General features: G+C 33.3%; 1 protein-coding gene across 5 annotated transcripts in view; it reads right to left on the bottom strand.

Annotated features, from left to right (window-relative positions):
- Positions 1-280: 280 nt before the first annotated feature.
- Positions 281-18,685, bottom strand: part of LOC114341526 (RB1-inducible coiled-coil protein 1) — a 604,353-nt gene continuing 585,948 nt past the window's right edge. For 4 of the 5 annotated variants that reach the window (XM_050641726.1, XM_050641728.1, XM_050641731.1 and 1 more), the window contains one exon: positions 281-2,571. In XM_050641726.1, the coding sequence (XP_050497683.1) occupies positions 2,570-2,571 (2 nt within the window). In that variant the 3' untranslated portion in view covers positions 281-2,569. Of the gene's footprint in view, positions 2,572-10,850; positions 10,882-18,685 lie in introns of those variants that run through there. The other variant, XM_050641730.1, reaches the window with a different exon arrangement.

The following is an 18,685-nucleotide window of genomic DNA, read 5'->3' as shown; positions in this document are numbered from 1 at the left end:
AAGAAAACAGGTTTGTCAACAATTTAACTGAGATGCATGTCGAGTAAGCAAGAGTTAAAGCTACATAGAAATAAAAAACGAAAGGAAATAAATAAAGTTGGAAATATTCTGTTAACAGGATTTAAAAATGAATAAGAACATTAACCAAGAAATAGAAAAAAGTCAAACAGATTAACCGAAGGAAAAGCAGTGCCTATACAGAACTATTTAACCCATGTGATGATGATCAGTAAGAAGACTACTAAATTAAGCGTGTAGTTAAGAAAAAGGAAAAAAAAAATTCTTAGTGTATGAGTTTTCGACTGGTAAGTAAAGTATCTTTATTGATAAAGTGGTATAAAATTCAGTTCAAAATTATTCTGCGTTCGTAAAAATAATAAAAAAAATAATTTCAACAACAAACAATTACCTTTTTGAATCTCTATTTACAATATATTCATAAAATCTGCAATAACTAACTATCCTGAATTTGAAAAACATATATTTGTAAGAAAAATCCTCGAATATTTGAGGAATATGTATATTACTGCTAAAATTTGTATTTTGTGTTAAATTTTTTTTCTATTTTCGTTCGTTTTTTTTTCATGGATAACTTCAATCTATAGTCTAAAATAGTATAATAAAGTATAAATAATACGGTAACCTGCAACTATTACCCATATCGTTTTCTTGTAAAAAAAATGATACATCAAAGTAGAAAGGATGATTTTGTTGTAGAATTGCCAGTCAACCAAGACTATAAGACATCACTATTTTCATGCAATACACTTGTAGCAAATATTTATTTTTGCTCCAAGTTCACATAAATGTTTATAAATAAACTCTAAACCATCAATCAATGAAAAGCTAAAAGCTATTCAAATAAAATAAAAAATACAACATGGAGTTTAATTGTTGGTTAATCTCCTGATCTTATTATGACTTGTTTCTAGTTCTTTTGCACTTCTATTGTCTTTCATTCTATAGTGTTTTTTGTATATTTTGTTGTGATATGTGTATTGTTACGTCTCGTTGGACTGAGTAGTCGACTATTATCACTATCTGTGCCGAACCTTAATAAAGGATGGGGTTGATAGATTAAATTAGCGGCCTTGTAATCATATAAAATTAAAACTCTAAGCACCAACCCTGACGCCTATCTCCAACAAAACAAATTGTGTTTATATAGATTAGTCCAGACCTAACATAAAATGAGACAAAGAACTAATATCTAACTAATGAAATGCTACCACTTAAGATCATACATAATCTAGAAAATTGCAGAAATTCGATAAATCTGTGTCCACCAAATAATCATATTATTTCACCACTAAACTATATTACTGCACTTCTTGTATATTATTTGATATAACGGTATTACCATTAAACATTTAAGTAATACAGTGATGAGCGCACTAATAACCGGCAAAATAACGCAATAGAAGAAAAACATAATACGTCGTGAAATAGAAAGAGAATAAACTATCAGAGGTGAGAAATTATCGGTATAACCTATAAAAAAACATTACATTACAATATTTCCCACCTTTAGACCTTAGCTCTAGTTGACTTCAGTCATAATATTATACGGATGACGTTTAGTAAAATATTTTAGTAATAATAACAACAATGAGTTGTTGTTATTATTAGTTTGATTTATAATTAAAATGGCTACTAATTAAGGTTTTTTGCTATCATCTGTCTTAATATATTTATTTGTTCTTCTAACAAATTAAAATAAAATGTTTTTCGACGTCATACCTATAATTATGACTGAAGTCAACTAGTTCTTAAACTAATGTATAAAGGTGGGAAATATCGTAATGTAATATATATTTATAGGTTTATACCGATAATTTCCCACCTCTACTAGTTTTATCTCTTTTTATTTCATAACGTCGTATGTTTTCCATCTTTTGGGTTATTTTGCTGGTTATTAGCGCCTTCATCACTGTATATTATTTGTTTTGTTTTTCTTGATAGGTACATTCTGCTACATTATAATATATATTATAATAACGTAAGTAAAATAATATTTTCCGATGTAATATCTAGCTGATCATATTTTTACTAAACATTGATCGATAGTTCAGTTAAATACAATAATATTAATAAATTCAATGTGTTTAAATTATTGTGTCGGGCATAGTTTTGCATATCAAACAAGCGTCGAAAGATTTTTTAACGGCTTGATAAGTTTCTTAGCATATTAATAGTTATCATTAATGAAAATGATTAACTTCCAGTATGTTCTACATTTTATCATATATTATTTTCCGTGCAATATAAATATATGCAATATGCCAGACAGAACAATTTAAGTATAGTAGAACGCAAAACAATTCTTTATAGGTACAATATTTAAAGAGAAGACTGGCAATTCAATATATTATGTATGTAATACTCGCCTCTAGTATATTCACTCATTTAGCAAAAAGTTCATATCACAATAAAAATAAAGTAGAATACGTGTCCACACATCAGAGAAAGGTTGAGGAGACGGATTGTGATAAACCAAATAATTCTTAAACTACTAGAAATGGATCGTCGATTGTTTTGTTGATTGCAGATTGCAAATCGGTTTCTTCACTCCTAGAATGATAGTCAAAATAAAATATAATGGTACAAACAATGCCAATTTTTGTTTAAAAACAGACAAACAAAGGGACAGTGCTGTGCATATAACGCTCTGTAACACCTTCAAAGTGAATTGCAATACGAATTTTAAGGTGGGAATTTTGTTTTTTTTAGACACACTATTACAAAGCAAAACAGAGTAATCTTGAAACACTGAAAATACTCTTATCTGAGTGAGGCAATTTTTTGGAAAACTTGTTTATAAATTCGCAAAGTCAGTTCGTTCGTGCGTCGCCGCTCCTGCAATACTTAGAGCCGATTTACCGATGGATTCTCATGTAGTTTTGTCCTCTGAATCCAAATCTGAAAACGGCATTTCGATATCTCTAACCATCTTCCGAGGTAATCGAACTCGAAGTCAAAAATGTGACGTCATAATCCTTCTTCGAATATTTCTTTTCTGTCGACACAGCTGAACGTCAACTCAAATCGTTGCTGGTAATTAGTAGTTTTACAAACGTTTGACATTTCCCTTCCAGAATTGAACGAGTGCAGTCCAGAGACATGTAAAAGGATAGACTTGGCTAGGGATATGCCACTCAATGCATCGAGGTGTAACGTCGACATAGGATTGAGTGGTCTAGCCATCTTGTCAGTCACATGCGCGGGATCGTTTGGTTAAGAGATAGATAGACCACCGATCGACTGTTTTCATGCTGTTTCCGCGTTACGCTTTTTTGGTGAGTATGCCGAGTCTATGCTTAATATCTCAATGGTGCAGTCGCATTTTTGTGTGTCTCTTAAAAATTCAATTTATTACATGTAATAAAATATCGGATCTCGTGTAAGTAAACTGTTTATTAATTTAATTTATTTGTAAGTTCAGGTTATATATTGTATATAAATTATTTTTGAAATGAAAAAAACATTGACGTAATTCTTTATTTGACGTAATGTACGTTTGTAATTGTATATGTGACGGTTGTAATAGGGCTTTTCATTCACAGTCATTTGTTTCGAGCTTCTGTCATGTGTCACATAATATTAATATATCTACGTCATACGTTATTGGTATCTATCAATGATACAAACCGAAGACGTATGACGTAGCTATATTAATATTATGTGACACATGACAGAAGCTCGAAACAAATGACAATCGATGAAAAGCCCTATTAATGAATTTGAATAATTTTAACAATATGTGGGTATTTTGGATTAGTATCTATATATTTTATTTTATTTAAGCTGTCTACCCTATTACATTATATACAGGGTGTCACTTAAGTTGCACATATATTACGGGAAACTTTTTTATTTTTAATTTTACGAAAAAAAGTTATTCTTCATAAAAAGTTCTGAATGATCTAAAACCTGAGATTCAACCATCAGGTATTAAATTTTATCTATATTATACGAGGTATGTCAAAAAATATGAATTTCGCTAAAGAGTATTATTTATTTCACAATATTGAAAATTATTGTTATGAAATGTTTGGAATAAAAAATTATGTTCTAATATATGCAATTACATCTTTCTAATGAAAAAAATATTTGAAGATTTTTCTCAAAGTACGGATACCAACATGATTATCATTTTTTATAACTCTTTTATTTTTAATTTGACGAAGAAAAGTTATTCTTCATAAAAAGCTCTCCATAGTCTAAGATCCTAGATGCAACCATCATATATCAAATTTTATCAATTTTATAGGAGGTACAGTGGAACCTCGCTAAGTCGGATTAATCGGGACCGTGGCTGATCCGGGTTATCGAAAATCCGGGTTAGCCGGAGAATATGGTAAAAATTAATAAAATACATATAAATAATAAACAAATACACATTATAATAATTGCAAAAACACTTACATATGCACAGTACATCTAAATTGCGTACAGTTGTATACAGTATTGTTTATTTCTTGGTAAAAAACTCAGTCAAAGGGAAATAATGTTTTTCTGAAGCTATTTCCTTGTGGCATTTTTATAATTACGTATTTTTTATGGGAAATAAGCCACAATTTTACTAAAAAATGAATTTATTAACGTTTCGAAGCCCAAATCGGGTTTCGTTGTCAAAATACAAAATACTATTAAAATAAAACAAACATGTTGTTGCTAAGTAAAAAAATTCTTCTAATAATTTATTTAATCTGACTCATTTATATTGGCAATTCAGACGTATATTATACATTTTAAAGTAGAAGACTTTAAAATGATATCGCCAATATTTATGAGTTGCATTTATTTCCCATAAAAAATACGTAATTAAGGAAATAATGTTTGTTTTGTATGATGAAAATTGGTCCGAGTTATCCGGACTTCCGGGTTACCGGAGGCCGACTTATCGGGGTTCCACTGTATATAAAAAATATGAATTTCGATCAAGAGTAAAGTGCCTTTGTAGTTCACAACATTTAAATTATAATGATATAATAGGTTTTAATTCTAAACAACTTTTCATAATAGCAGTTTTCCATAATAATATTATGAATTTAAATACGTAAATAAACAAAGTTTTCGTTATGATAATGCTCGTATTTTCAGCTTGTTTGATATATTTTTATTGATTGAAAATAAAAGTTGTACACATATGTATTATGTAAGTATGTCATTATTGGTTTTATTTGGTTGTTGTAATATCATATTTAATGTTATGTTTGTACAATTGCATTAAAAATACATTAAGTATGCATTAAAAATATAAATACAAAACTAAGAACTTGCCTAGACTATTGCATGCTTTTAGTACTACGTATACAGCTTAACGTGAAGCAACAATGAATACAATGCCTTAGTTCTACGACTAAAAAACACACAGAAATAACTCAACATAAAAATAAAATGGAGTAATGAAAGCTAAAATGATGAAAATAACAGATTAATAATACAAAACACTGACTATATTAAAAACACTGTTATACTCGTACATGAAGTAGATAGTTATTTATGTACCAAGTCAGTAAAATTACTCTTTATCGAACGAGTCTGATATTATGAGCAGAGCGAGCATAGCGAGCGAAGCGAATAACAGGCGAGTTCGATAAACAATCTTTACTGACGTGGTGCATACAAAATTTTATCGCCAATCATAAAAAACATTAACACTTTTTTAATTACATCCGAATGAAAAAAGAGTGTGTGTACTTGGTACGCACGTAAGACGTTATACTTCTATTATTATGATTTCAACGAAATATATTTTAAATATTTAATTGTATTTTTATTCAAATATTAAACCAATTTTAACACTTAAAATAAAATACCAAAAATTAAAAATACCGTTAATAGTTACGTTATGTTTATGAAGTGTAGCCTCCCGCAGCGCAGTTGCTTTTCCCTTGATGAATAGTAGAAAATATAAATAAATATATTTGCTAACAAATTATCATTAATATCTTTCACCGTCCTATATATACATAATCGAATTAACAAAAACACAATTTCATAATATACAATTTGTATTTGCATTAATAAAAAACTTAAAAAATTTAAGAATTTGATTAATTTTAGACGAAATAAAAATTTCTTATGACAGTAATGACGATGACAGTGACAGAAAGCTTTTGCATGATGGCCGATTTCGATGTTTAATCAATAGTTGTTATTAATATTGAATAAGTACCTAATTACTAAATCTGTTAAGTTTTGATTAATGTAATTAATTTTAGACGAAATAAAAATTTCTTATGACAGTAATGACGATGACAGTGACAGAAAGCTTTTGCATGATGGCCGATTTCGATGTTTAATCAATAGTTGTTATTAATATTGAATAAGTACCTAATTACTAAATCTGTTAAGTTTTGAGTAATGTGTGGTGTGTGTGTGTGTGTGTGTGTGTGTGTGTGTGTGTGTGTGTGTGTGTGTGTGTGTGTGTGTGTGTGTGTGTGTGTGTGTGTGTGTGTGTGTGTGTGTGTGTGTGTGTGTGTGTGTGTGTGTGTGTGTGTGTGTGTGTGTGTGTGTGTGTGTGTGTGTGTGTGTGTGTGTGTGTGTGTGTGTGTGTGTGTGTGTGTGTGTGTGTGTGTGTGTGTGTGTGTGTGTGTGTGTGTGTGTGTGTGTGTGTGTGTGTGTGTGTGTGTGTGTGTGTGTGTGTGTGTGTGTGTGTGTGTGTGTGTGTGTGTGTGTGTGTGTGTGTGTGTGTGTGTGTGTGTGTGTGTGTGTGTGTGTGTGTGTGTGTGTGTGTGTGTGTGTGTGTGTGTGTGTGTGTGTGTGTGTGTGTGTGTGTGTGTGTGTGTGTGTGTGTGTGTGTGTGTGTGTGTGTGTGTGTGTGTGTGTGTGTGTGTGTGTGTGTGTGTGTGTGTGTGTGTGTGTGTGTGTGTGTGTGTGTGTGTGTGTGTGTGTGTGTGTGTGTGTGTGTGTGTGTGTGTGTGTGTGTGTGTGTGTGTGTGTGTGTGTGTGTGTGTGTGTGTGTGTGTGTGTGTGTGTGTGTGTGTGTGTGTGTGTGTGTGTGTGTGTGTGTGTGTGTGTGTGTGTGTGTGTGTGTGTGTGTGTGTGTGTGTGTGTGTGTGTGTGTGTGTGTGTGTGTGTGTGTGTGTGTGTGTGTGTGTGTGTGTGTGTGTGTGTGTGTGTGTGTGTGTGTGTGTGTGTGTGTGTGTGTGTGTGTGTGTGTGTGTGTGTGTGTGTGTGTGTGTGTGTGTGTGTGTGTGTGTGTGTGTGTGTGTGTGTGTGTGTGTGTGTGTGTGTGTGTGTGTGTGTGTGTGTGTGTGTGTGTGTGTGTGTGTGTGTGTGTGTGTGTGTGTGTGTGTGTGTGTGTGTGTGTGTGTGTGTGTGTGTGTGTGTGTGTGTGTGTGTGTGTGTGTGTGTGTGTGTGTGTGTGTGTGTGTGTGTGTGTGTGTGTGTGTGTGTGTGTGTGTGTGTGTGTGTGTGTGTGTGTGTGTGTGTGTGTGTGTGTGTGTGTGTGTGTGTGTGTGTGTGTGTGTGTGTGTGTGTGTGTGTGTGTGTGTGTGTGTGTGTGTGTGTGTGTGTGTGTGTGTGTGTGTGTGTGTGTGTGTGTGTGTGTGTGTGTGTGTGTGTGTGTGTGTGTGTGTGTGTGTGTGTGTGTGTGTGTGTGTGTGTGTGTGTGTGTGTGTGTGTGTGTGTGTGTGTGTGTGTGTGTGTGTGTGTGTGTGTGTGTGTGTGTGTGTGTGTGTGTGTGTGTGTGTGTGTGTGTGTGTGTGTGTGTGTGTGTGTGTGTGTGTGTGTGTGTGTGTGTGTGTGTGTGTGTGTGTGTGTGTGTGTGTGTGTGTGTGTGTGTGTGTGTGTGTGTGTGTGTGTGTGTGTGTGTGTGTGTGTGTGTGTGTGTGTGTGTGTGTGTGTGTGTGTGTGTGTGTGTGGTGTGTGTGTGTGTGTGTGTGTGTGTGTGTGTGTGTGTGTGTGGTGTGTGGTGTGTGTGTGTGTGTGTGTGTTGGTTTTTAAATAATATATCAACTTAAAAAGAAAGTTACATATTAGCTCAAATATTTCTCTACTGTCTAAGAAAGTAAATGGGTGATGTTTATGGGAGTCTGAATTTTAAGATCTGTTAATTTTAAATAGAGCTGATCTCTTTCAGACTTATGTTTACCGCACTTGAAAAGAATATGGTTGATGTCACATTGTGATATATTATCACATGAGCATAACCCAGAAGGGATAATATTTAACTTAGCTAAGTGAGCTGGGAATGCGCCGTGATTGGTTTTCAGACGAGTTATTGTCGCTGTTGGTTTTTAAATAATATATCCAACTTTAAAAAGAATTTTTAAATAATATATCCAACTTTAAAAAGAAAGTTACATATTAGCTCAAATATTTCTCTACTGTCTAAAGAAAGTAAATGGGTGATGTTTATGGGAGTCTGAATTTTAAGATCTGTTAATTTTAAATAGAGCTGATCTCTTTCAGACTTATGTTTACCGCACTTGAAAAGAATATGGTTGATGTCACATTGTGATATATTATCACATGAGCATAACCCAGAAGGGATAATATTTAACTTAGCTAAGTGAGCTGGGAATGCGCCGTGATTGGTTTTCAGACGAGTTATTGTCGCTGTAGTCTTCTTCGACATTGCGTATTTAAAAATATAGGAAATATCTTGTGGTAAGGTAGGGTGGATAGTATATAATACTGATTATTTGAGTTCGCTGCTATTTTTTTCCATTTTTCTTTCCATTTTATTAAAGTTGTGTTATTATAATGTAGCTGTAAGTCATCCAGTGTGAATATAGGTAAATATAATCCAGCATGGGTAGCATCCTTAGCAAGCTGGTCAACCATTACATTTCCCTTGATGCCGGTATGACTTTTTACCCAAATAACTGTAATATCTTTATTATATATTTTATTTTTGATGGCACACAGAATACTATTTCTTTTATGTTGTGTCATATTTGAGTTTAATTCTTTAATGACCGATAATGAATCTGATAATATAACTGCTTTATTTAATTTGTGTGAATTTAACCAATCTAACGCTTTTTCTATTGCTACCGCTTCAGCGGTATATATTGAACAATGTGATGGAAGTTTAATTTTCAAGGATTCGCTTTTATGTGGAATGTAAACTGCACAGCCTGTGGCACCATCCTCTTTTTTGGAACCATCAGTATACATTATAACGTGATCATTATAGTCACTCAATATGGATTTAAGTAAGACAGAATTTATTTCTGTAGATTCTGTGAACTTTGGTATAATGACTTTTGGTTTATTTAACATTACCTACCTGAAAATCACCTCTATATATTGGTAATATTTTTTCACTACCATAGATGTTAGAATAATCGTAGGTTTCTAAGAAAGCATCAGCAAGTGGGGGAGAATTTTTTATGCGCCAATAATTATTTGAAAGATTTTCAGTTGATAACTCATACAGTTGTCTAAGTAGATTATTATTGTTTAATCTTAACTTCAAAATATGTTTAATTGCCATCATTTCTCGACGATTTTGAAGAGGCATTTCGTTACTTTCAGCAAGTAGAACAGGGCTAGGAGTAGACTTCATAGTGCCCAAGCATATTCTTAGACATTTGAACTGAATGCGGTCTACAGTCAATAAATGTGTTTTACTGGCAGCACCATACAGAATGCAACCATAGTCTACAATAGATCGCACGTAGGCTCTGTAAAACATCAGTGCAACTTTAGGGTCAGCACCCCATCTACGATTAGTGACACATTTAAGGATATTAATACCTTTTTCACTTCTGCTTTTTATATATTTAACATGTTTTGACCATAAAAGTTTCGGATCAAGAAGAATGCCAAGATATTTGTATTCTTTGACAATAGGTATATCATATCCAGACAGTTTTATTTTGTCAGGCGTACGAATCCTATGTCTAGTGAATATCATTATGGCTGATTTGTCAGGGGAAATGGTCAGCGCATGATTTGTTACCCAATTATTAACCTTATGCATGATAAAGTCCAGAGCCCCCAGGCAATCAGTGTACGAGTTACGATCTGTATAGATGCATATGTCATCGGCGTATTGAATGCAATTAATTGAATTATCAAAAATGCCATGAATACTTGCTGCAAATATGTTGAACAATAGCGGACTTAAAACTGATCCTTGTGGTAGATCTGTATGAGCTATTCTAGGACCATGTAGTTGGTTTAAATGATCTTTAATATATATAACACGATTATTATAAAGATGAACAATATTAGAAGCTATATTTTGAGGTAATCCCATATCATAAAGTTTTTTATGCAACATGGTTAAATCAACAGAATCATATGCCCCTTTTAGGTCTAAAAACAAACAAGCAAGATAGTTGTTTCTGGAAAACGTCATTTGAACGTCTGTGACTAAATGTGATATTGCATCAAGTGTTCCAACACCAGACCTGAAGCGTCTAATGTCTTCTGATTGATGAGTAATGGTCGCTGGGTTTAATTAGTTAGGTAGTAGAGACAATGGACTGTTTAGATTTGTAGAGATAAGATATATATGTACATTTAGTATAGCAAAAATGAATAAATGTGTGTTTTGTACGCAAATGTGAAAAAGTTGACCTGGCTATATGTTCATAAATTGTATCAATGTTAGAGAAAATATCGCACCTACCTCTAAAATGGGTGTAATTGGCCGGTATCTCCAGGAGTGGACAGCATCTCCACGACCACCCGGGTGGGGAACTAGGCAAATGTGTCTCGTTCGACGTAGAATTTCGTACTGAGTTGAGTTTTGTCTTCCTTGTTCCTTGGCAAGGTTCAGGTACCGCCCTTTCGGGGCAAAGAAAACACATGTGGTTCCTTGAAACACTTTCTAGCCTGATACATGTGCCAAGCAAACTTTTGTCAAAGTGAGTGCGTTTTCTCTTTCAACAAGAAAATATTTATGAACAACCAGTGCTGTAGCAAAGAAGGATTTAACTATGAAATCTATTATATAAAATGGAGTTAAACTATGTATATATTTATTATAAGAAAACTAAGAGGGTATTTGTTATTACATAATTAAGTAGTCATATGCTTAACTATAAAAAACTAATAAACTAAAATACTAAAATACGTTGCATACTTTCCCAAACATTCTCCCCCTCCAAAAACGAATGTTTTTAAGAACGATTGGAAGTATAAGTATAAAGATGAACATGAAGAGATAGAATATAACGTAGTTAAGAGATAGATTAAAAAAATGGAAAAGATATAGAATAGTAAAAATAGTAAAAGAGTTAGAATAGTAAAAGTAATAAAATAATAGTAATAAAAGAATAGTAATAAAAGAAAAGTAATGAAAGAGGTAGTATAGTACAGGAATGCACTGAAAACGAAATATGACTCCGTAAGCATATCTTGACCACCGAACGTCTGAGGTTGCCATGCATGGATGAACAAGCGCGTCGGACGCCGTTAACCGAAAAAGATATCTGATCCAATCGATTGTCAGGATAATACCGTAAGGACGAAATATTGATTGCCAGATGAGCTGTGGGCGTATTTTGACCAGCGAACGTCCGAGGTTGCCATACATGGATGAACAAGCGCGTCGGACGCCGTTAACCGAAAAAGATATCTGATCCAATCGATTGTCAAAATAAGACCATTTTTTCCTATATAAATTTCTATTGATTGACAGATAACCGTGGGATGCGAAAGAAAGAAGAAGAACCGCGTCGAAAGCTCTACGAGGGGTCGTAGGTATTAGAAAGAAAGTGTTCGACGATAGCCGATAAGTAATAATAAAGTGATATTTCGACGTGGACCACGGTAGAAAACTGCCAATTGTAGGGAAAACCCGTAACAGTTGTGCCGGTGACCAACCACGACTAACACAATCTGCGAGGTTTTGATGAGATGGCATTTAATGCCGAGAAAAACATGAGATCAGTCCTTGTATGTGGCTTATGATTGACAAGAAAAGAATTAAGCTAAATAAACAATTGTGAAATTTGACCAAACGTGAAGATTGGACGAAAAACTCGTTGACAAAATGTGACATGGACATTATGAGTGCCAAGAGCTCCAACCCTGCTATTGGTGATCATGTAAAAAAGACACTAGAAATTTGGCACATACAAGTACAATCTGACATGTTAATATAAATAATATTGTTGTAGCAGACATTTGGACAGTAAAAGACACTGAGAAATAAGCCAAGAGGATAAAAAAAGAAAAGACGTCAGTCGTACGGCTCCATTCCAGGAAAGTACCTTGATAATGGACGAATTCCTCCTTGGCAAACGAAAAGAGAAAAGTGTCAAATTATCTGAACCAAAGTCGCTGAGTACCCCGGGGTAGATTTAGATGGTTGCTTGCTGCGAATCATCGAGCTTTAGAAGCTGAATAAGCTCTAACTGTAGAGAGCGAGTAGATGAAAGAGAATCACTTCCTAGAAAACCGTCATGAATGTAGAAAGTAGCGATAGTGTTAGTGACGCCGTAGGAGAATGTGATCCTGTAGTAAACGAAAACTCTTGGAGTTTTGTAAAGTAAGAAAATATGAAGACGTGACTTGATGCAGACACGTGGAGAATATTCTCTGTAATAAACGAAAACTCTTGGAGTTTTGTAAAGTAAGAAAATATGAAGACGTGACTTGATGCAGACACGTGGAGAATATTCTCTGCAATAAACGAAAACTCTTGGAGTTTTGTAAAGTAAGAAAATATGAAGACGTGACTTGATGCAGACACGTGGAGAATATTCTCTGTAGTAAACGAAAACTTTTGGAGTTTGGTAAAGTAAGAAGATATGAAGACGTGACTTGATGCAGACACGTGGAGAATATTCTTGGAGCGGTTTACAAGGAGCCGATCTCCAGAGAACTCTCGAATAGTTCCAAAATTCCTTGTTAACGTTAATTTATCGATACCTTTGATTTATGTTGTAGATGAAGAAGTAATGAAAATATCGAAAATTAAGTAACAGAGGAAATGCCCTTTGAGGACTTGTATAAAAGTGGTATGTAGAGACACACCTCGAACGTCATATTACGTAGATGAACTTCGAAGATAGAACGAATTTTGGATGTAAGTAACGAATTTAATAATTTTTTTTGTATAAAAAGCTGCACAATGAGCTGTGTAAATAAGTAATTAAGTAACTAAGTAAGTGGACACCTTAAAATCGTATTCAGGAAACGGTGTCATATGCAGGGAAGAACTAAAATGATTCTTAGACCCGACATGTTTCTCTATGAGATTTCCTGAAACGGTTTCCTAGCATACAAAATGACTATATGTCGGAAAGTAAGTGAGTATGTATCGAAAAGAAAATAAAATAAATTATGTTGTCGAAATTATAGAGTACCATAAAACCTTCGTGTTGTCTCTGGTAAAGTAAATACATAGCTTAGAAAATATCTTCATAAACTTGATTGTGCTGGGACAAAAACTGCAGATTTAGATATGTTTTCGACTTTCTGAAACCTTTGTAGAAGCAAAGTGCAAAAAGCAAGTGTAAATGTGAAGTAAAAAGAAATTGAAAGAGCCATAGGGACTCGCTCCTATAGAATATTACCGAAAATCGTTTCTAAGGCCACAAGTTGATTTGGTTCGCAAAGAATTCGATCAGAATGTAACAGAAGAAGAACCAATTCAGCACCTATAAGATTGCCTATAGGACGTGGTTGTATGAAGAAGAAGAGTTTACTAGAAAAGTCTGAGCTAACTGAACTGAGTGGTTTGAGACATATCTAATACAAAGTTGTGGTTCTCACTTGATATAATGTTTGAAGAAGCGGTTAACTAAGAAGCAAAATTCATTTGCAGGTTGGTTAAAACGAAGAGAAGTGTGAGACGATGATTTGCAACCTTTACTGTGAAACGAATGAATGAATGAGTAAGGTGAAATCAAGCAGTCTACATAGAAATTATGTTGTTTAACCAACGCGAAATGATCTTAAGGCCTTTTAGTCAAACAAAAGACGAACCTGTATATAAAATTGTGAAAACCAAAACAAAAGAAACATTATTTAACACCTTGAATAGTAACCCTAGGGTGCTATGTGGCACCAAAGGCTAGAGTTAACGAGATTACGAAGAACGTAGAAAGTAGAAGTAATGAGAAAAAGGATTGAGTACGAATAGAATGAGTAGAACAAAACTGAACGAATTAAATTGAGATGAAGCGGTGCGATGTGTGAAAATTTCAATAAAAATGGTTTCGAATTTATCTGCCCGTCTACGAATAATAGTTCAAAAATATTGACTTGCTGCTTGAATGTGAGTGTCTGTTTCAATCTAGGGTGTGCTGCTTGGAGCGAAGAATTGGAGGTGTTTATTTTGCTCAACATTGCGAAATAAGAAGTAAGAACGTATGTAAAGCGAAAATGCAGTCAAAATTAAACAAAGCAAACCAACGAAAAATGAATAAATGCTCTAGAATTGAATAAGACAAATTATACTATTTGATGTGAGACACAAATAATCGCAAATGAGTAATAATATTATTGCCAATAGAACTAATATAATAATAGTATACCAATAATACAAGACAGCAGAAATAGCAACAAATAGATAAGTACAGTAAGGATAACGAAACAGGTACAGATAGAATCCAAATAATTTAAGAAGAAGAACGTGTAAGAAAAAGAATGCGTATAATACCAGATTGAATAAAAAATAATCACTTAAAATCATATAGCACAATAAATAATAACCAATGTTTTATTATTAAACAATGAATGATAAATATAATAATAGAAAAATCAAAGTGTTTATATAATCAAATATTAAGTAAGTTAATATTATATTATGTAATGTAATCAAATAAAATTGTTAAACAGTATGAACACACTTAATTATGTAAATTAATTAGATGTAATTGAAATATGAATAGATTTTTCGAAGGACCGTTTAATTGATATTAAGATATTAATGAAGTAAAACAAAGGATGAAATAAAAATATTAATTAATTAAAATGAAAATCCTGGCTCGATAGTAACCAAAATGAAGCGTCTAATGTCTTCTGATTGATGAGTAATGGTCGCTGGGTTTAATTAGTTAGGTAGTAGAGACAATGGACTGTTTAGATTTGTAGAGATAAGATATATATGTACATTTAGTATAGCAAAAATGAATAAATGTGTGTGTTTGTACGCAAATGTGAAAAAGTTGACCTGGCTATATGTTCATAAATTGTATCAATGTTAGAGAAAATATCGCACCTACCTCTAAAATGGGTGTAATTGGCCGGTATCTCCAGGAGTGGACAGCATCTCAACGACCACCCGGGTGGGGAACTAGGCAAATGTGTCTCGTTCGACGTAGAATTTCGTACTGAGTTGAGTTTTGTCTTCCTTGTTCCTTGGCAAGGTTCAGGTACCGCCCTTTCGGGGCAAAGAAAACACATGTGGTTCCTTGAAACACTTTCTAGCCTGATACATGTGCCAAGCAAACTTTTGTCAAAGTGAGTGCGTTTTCTCTTTCAACAAGAAAATATTTATGAACAACCAGTGGTGTAGCAAAGAAGGATTTAACTATGAAATCTATTATATAAAATGCAGTTAAACTATGTATATATTTATTATAAGAAAACTAAGAGGGTATTTGTTATTACATAATTAAGTAGTCATATGCTTAACTATAAAAAACTAATAAACTAAAATACTAAAATACGTTGCATACTTTCCCAAACAAGACCTAAATCCATATTGTGTACTTAGGAGAATACTATAATGTTCTATAAGCCATTCTAACCTAGTCTTAATCAGTCTTTCGAATGTCTTACATATGCAAGACATTAATGATATCGGTCTATAAGAAGAGGAGAGTGTTTTATCTTTATTAGGTTTAAGAATTAAACAGATAACTATTTCTTTCATATGATCTACATATTTTCCATTGAAAAGCCAATCGTTGAAAACTGTTAGTAGACTTTGTTTACCTATAAGAGGTAATTCATATATAATGTTATAAGTAATTTGATCGCGCCCCGGAGCTGAGCAATTAGAAGACTTGAGTGCAGCCTCAAATTCTTCCATATCAAAACTTTTCTCGAAAATATTGTATTTATAAGTTTGACTGTTATTCTGTATAGGAAGATCAACATATGGCGGAGCAAATTTGTCGAGTAACTGTTCTATTAGTTCATTTGATAGAGGATATCTTCTTGAGTGATAATTTTTATTCACTAGTTTATTAACAAAATTCCAAATTTTACTGATGGGAGTGTTTTTGTTTAAAGTATTGACAAAGTTAATCCATGAATTTTTTTGTTTGTTTGTAAACAAAAGTTTACTTTTGGCTTGAATATGTTTATATTTAATATAGTTTTCAAAATTCGATACTTTTTTGTAATTTTTGTATGCAAGTTTCCGAGAATTTATCATAACTTTACATTCATTATCCCACCAGACTGGAGTTCTAGTTTTTGGCTGAAAAGAGTTTTTGATATTCATAGAATATGAGGCAGCATCATCAATTGTCTTTAAAAGGAAGTCAAAACGATCCTCAAAAGTGTTATTATCAAATATATTTTCACCAATATTTTTTCTATATGATATTTAAAGATATTCCAGTTTGCCGAAGACTCTTTCCATTTAGAGGAAGGAATTATTGTGCATGGTTGATATTCAAGATCAATATTGATTAGTATAGGTAAGTGAGTTGAACCCAGGGTATCAGGGACAGGATCCCATGGAGTGTATCCAATTAGATTGGATGTAACGAGGGACAGATCCACCATTGATAGAAGTTCATTGGGTCTTGTTACTTTGGTCGGTCTACCGTCATTTAGCAAAACTAAATTACCGTTATCTAACGCGTCCACTATACACTTACCCTGAGCGGAATCTTTCAAGGAACCCCACCTACTGTGGTGTCCATTGAAATCCCAACCAACAAAAACCTTACCGCTAAATTGACTAAAAAGTTTTTCCCAATCTCTACAAGTAACTATTACCTTAGGAGGTTTATAAATGCAAACAACTACTAGTTTTATTTGTTCTATAAAACTGCACACGTTTCAATACCTTTATTAAAGTTTTTAGTTACTTTAACCTCAGTAAAACAAAGATTATTTGATATGAGGATGGCTACACCACCAAAACCATCAGGTCTATCAGTTCTGACAATGTAATAACCTGTTAAAGCAAAATTTTTATTTTGTGAAAGCCATGTTTCATTAAGTAAAATGACATCAACTACATTGTTTTCAAGATAACTAAGTAAACTAAGTTTATGTTTATTTATAGATTGACAGTTCCACTGAAGTATGCTCCTATTATTCCCCATCACTTTCAGTATTTATTAGGTTGCCTAACATTTTTTCAATTTCTTCCTTTGTATTTTTTTGTAAATTAGGTAAAAATATTTTAGGGTTAATTTTCTTGATAATATTTTCTATCAAAGCTGGGATTTCATTAATTATTTTACATTCTATTTTTTCTTTGTAAGCCATAAACTCGTCCCGGTAGGGATTGGGGATTATGGGTTGGGATATGGTATTTTTAGTTTTGTGAGATCTTGGAAAAGTTGGAGGTTTCTCGGTCGCAGTAGGAGAGACAGCTTTACGCTTGTTTCCTGATCTTTTAAAAGCAGGTACATATGATTGATTTTGATTTGAGCCTTCATGGACATTGGGAGTTAAGGAGGGAAAATTTTCTATAGTATTTAAAATATCGAATCTATTATTTGTAGTTATCTTGGCGTATGACGGATTATTAGCTATGGCTTCTGCCTCTTTAAAAGTAGTATTTTCAAAAGCCATGATTGATTTTATTTTGTATTGATGTTTAAATGTAGGACACTGTTTAGAGAGAGAGTTGTGTTCAGAGGAGTTGCAATGTAAACAGAAGAGTGAGTTAGTACATGTTTCATTATTATCGTGTATTTGACTACAGTTTTTGCAACGATTTGTTGTTGATTTGCATTGCCGAGCAGTATGGCCGAACCGAAAGCAAAAAAAGCACTGAACAACTGGGTACATATACTGTTCAACATTAAATCTAACCAAGTCTAATTTAACAGTCTTAGGAATGCTATTTCCTTCAAAAGTTAATATTACCATCTGGCGAGGAACAAGAATTGTTTCGTTATCAGAATCGATTATTTTCCTTTTCAACCTTTTTACTTCGATAACTTTTTTATCCGAAACAATATTTTCCAAAATATACTTTTCTTCCAAAAACGTATCACATTCTCTGATTATTCCCTTTTTTTGGACAAAAAATGATGGAATATACGCAACAAGTTTATTGCTCTTAATAAGCTCGTGTTCGACTAGAGAATTTGCGCAAGTATAAGTTTTAAAGATTACCTTCACCTTATTTCTACCTACAGCTTTTATGTCTTGTACATCATGTTTGAAAAACTGATTCTTAAATAAATAGTGACCGACGCGGACTGCCGTTAAGCGAGTCAACTGTTTATCTATCGACTCACAAAAACATAGTAAGGGCCTGAATCATTTGGTTTATACCTATGATTTAAATTTATATGTTTTTTCTTCCGTTTCCATTGAGGATGTATTACTCTGGGGTGGTTCAGCACCACCCCCCGAGTCACTCATAATAGTAAATATTTAGATCCTACCTTATACTTGTAGACTGGACTATTTCTATATTTAAATAAATTACCCACAAATTTATTAATAACACTAGTCAAGGACACCGGCACAGCTATCGATATCGATACACACCTGTTCACTGTCCAACGAATACTGTTTGATTTATGTTTTATGAATATAATTGCAAAATAATACAGACGTTCAC

The sequence above is a fragment of the Diabrotica virgifera genome, chromosome 1 (assembly GCF_917563875.1).
Source record: "Diabrotica virgifera virgifera chromosome 1, PGI_DIABVI_V3a".
In the NCBI taxonomy this organism is placed as follows: Eukaryota; Metazoa; Arthropoda; class Insecta; order Coleoptera; family Chrysomelidae; genus Diabrotica; species Diabrotica virgifera.
The sequence above is the reverse complement of the archived record's forward strand: the minus strand, read 5'-3'. Positions and strand labels throughout refer to the sequence as shown.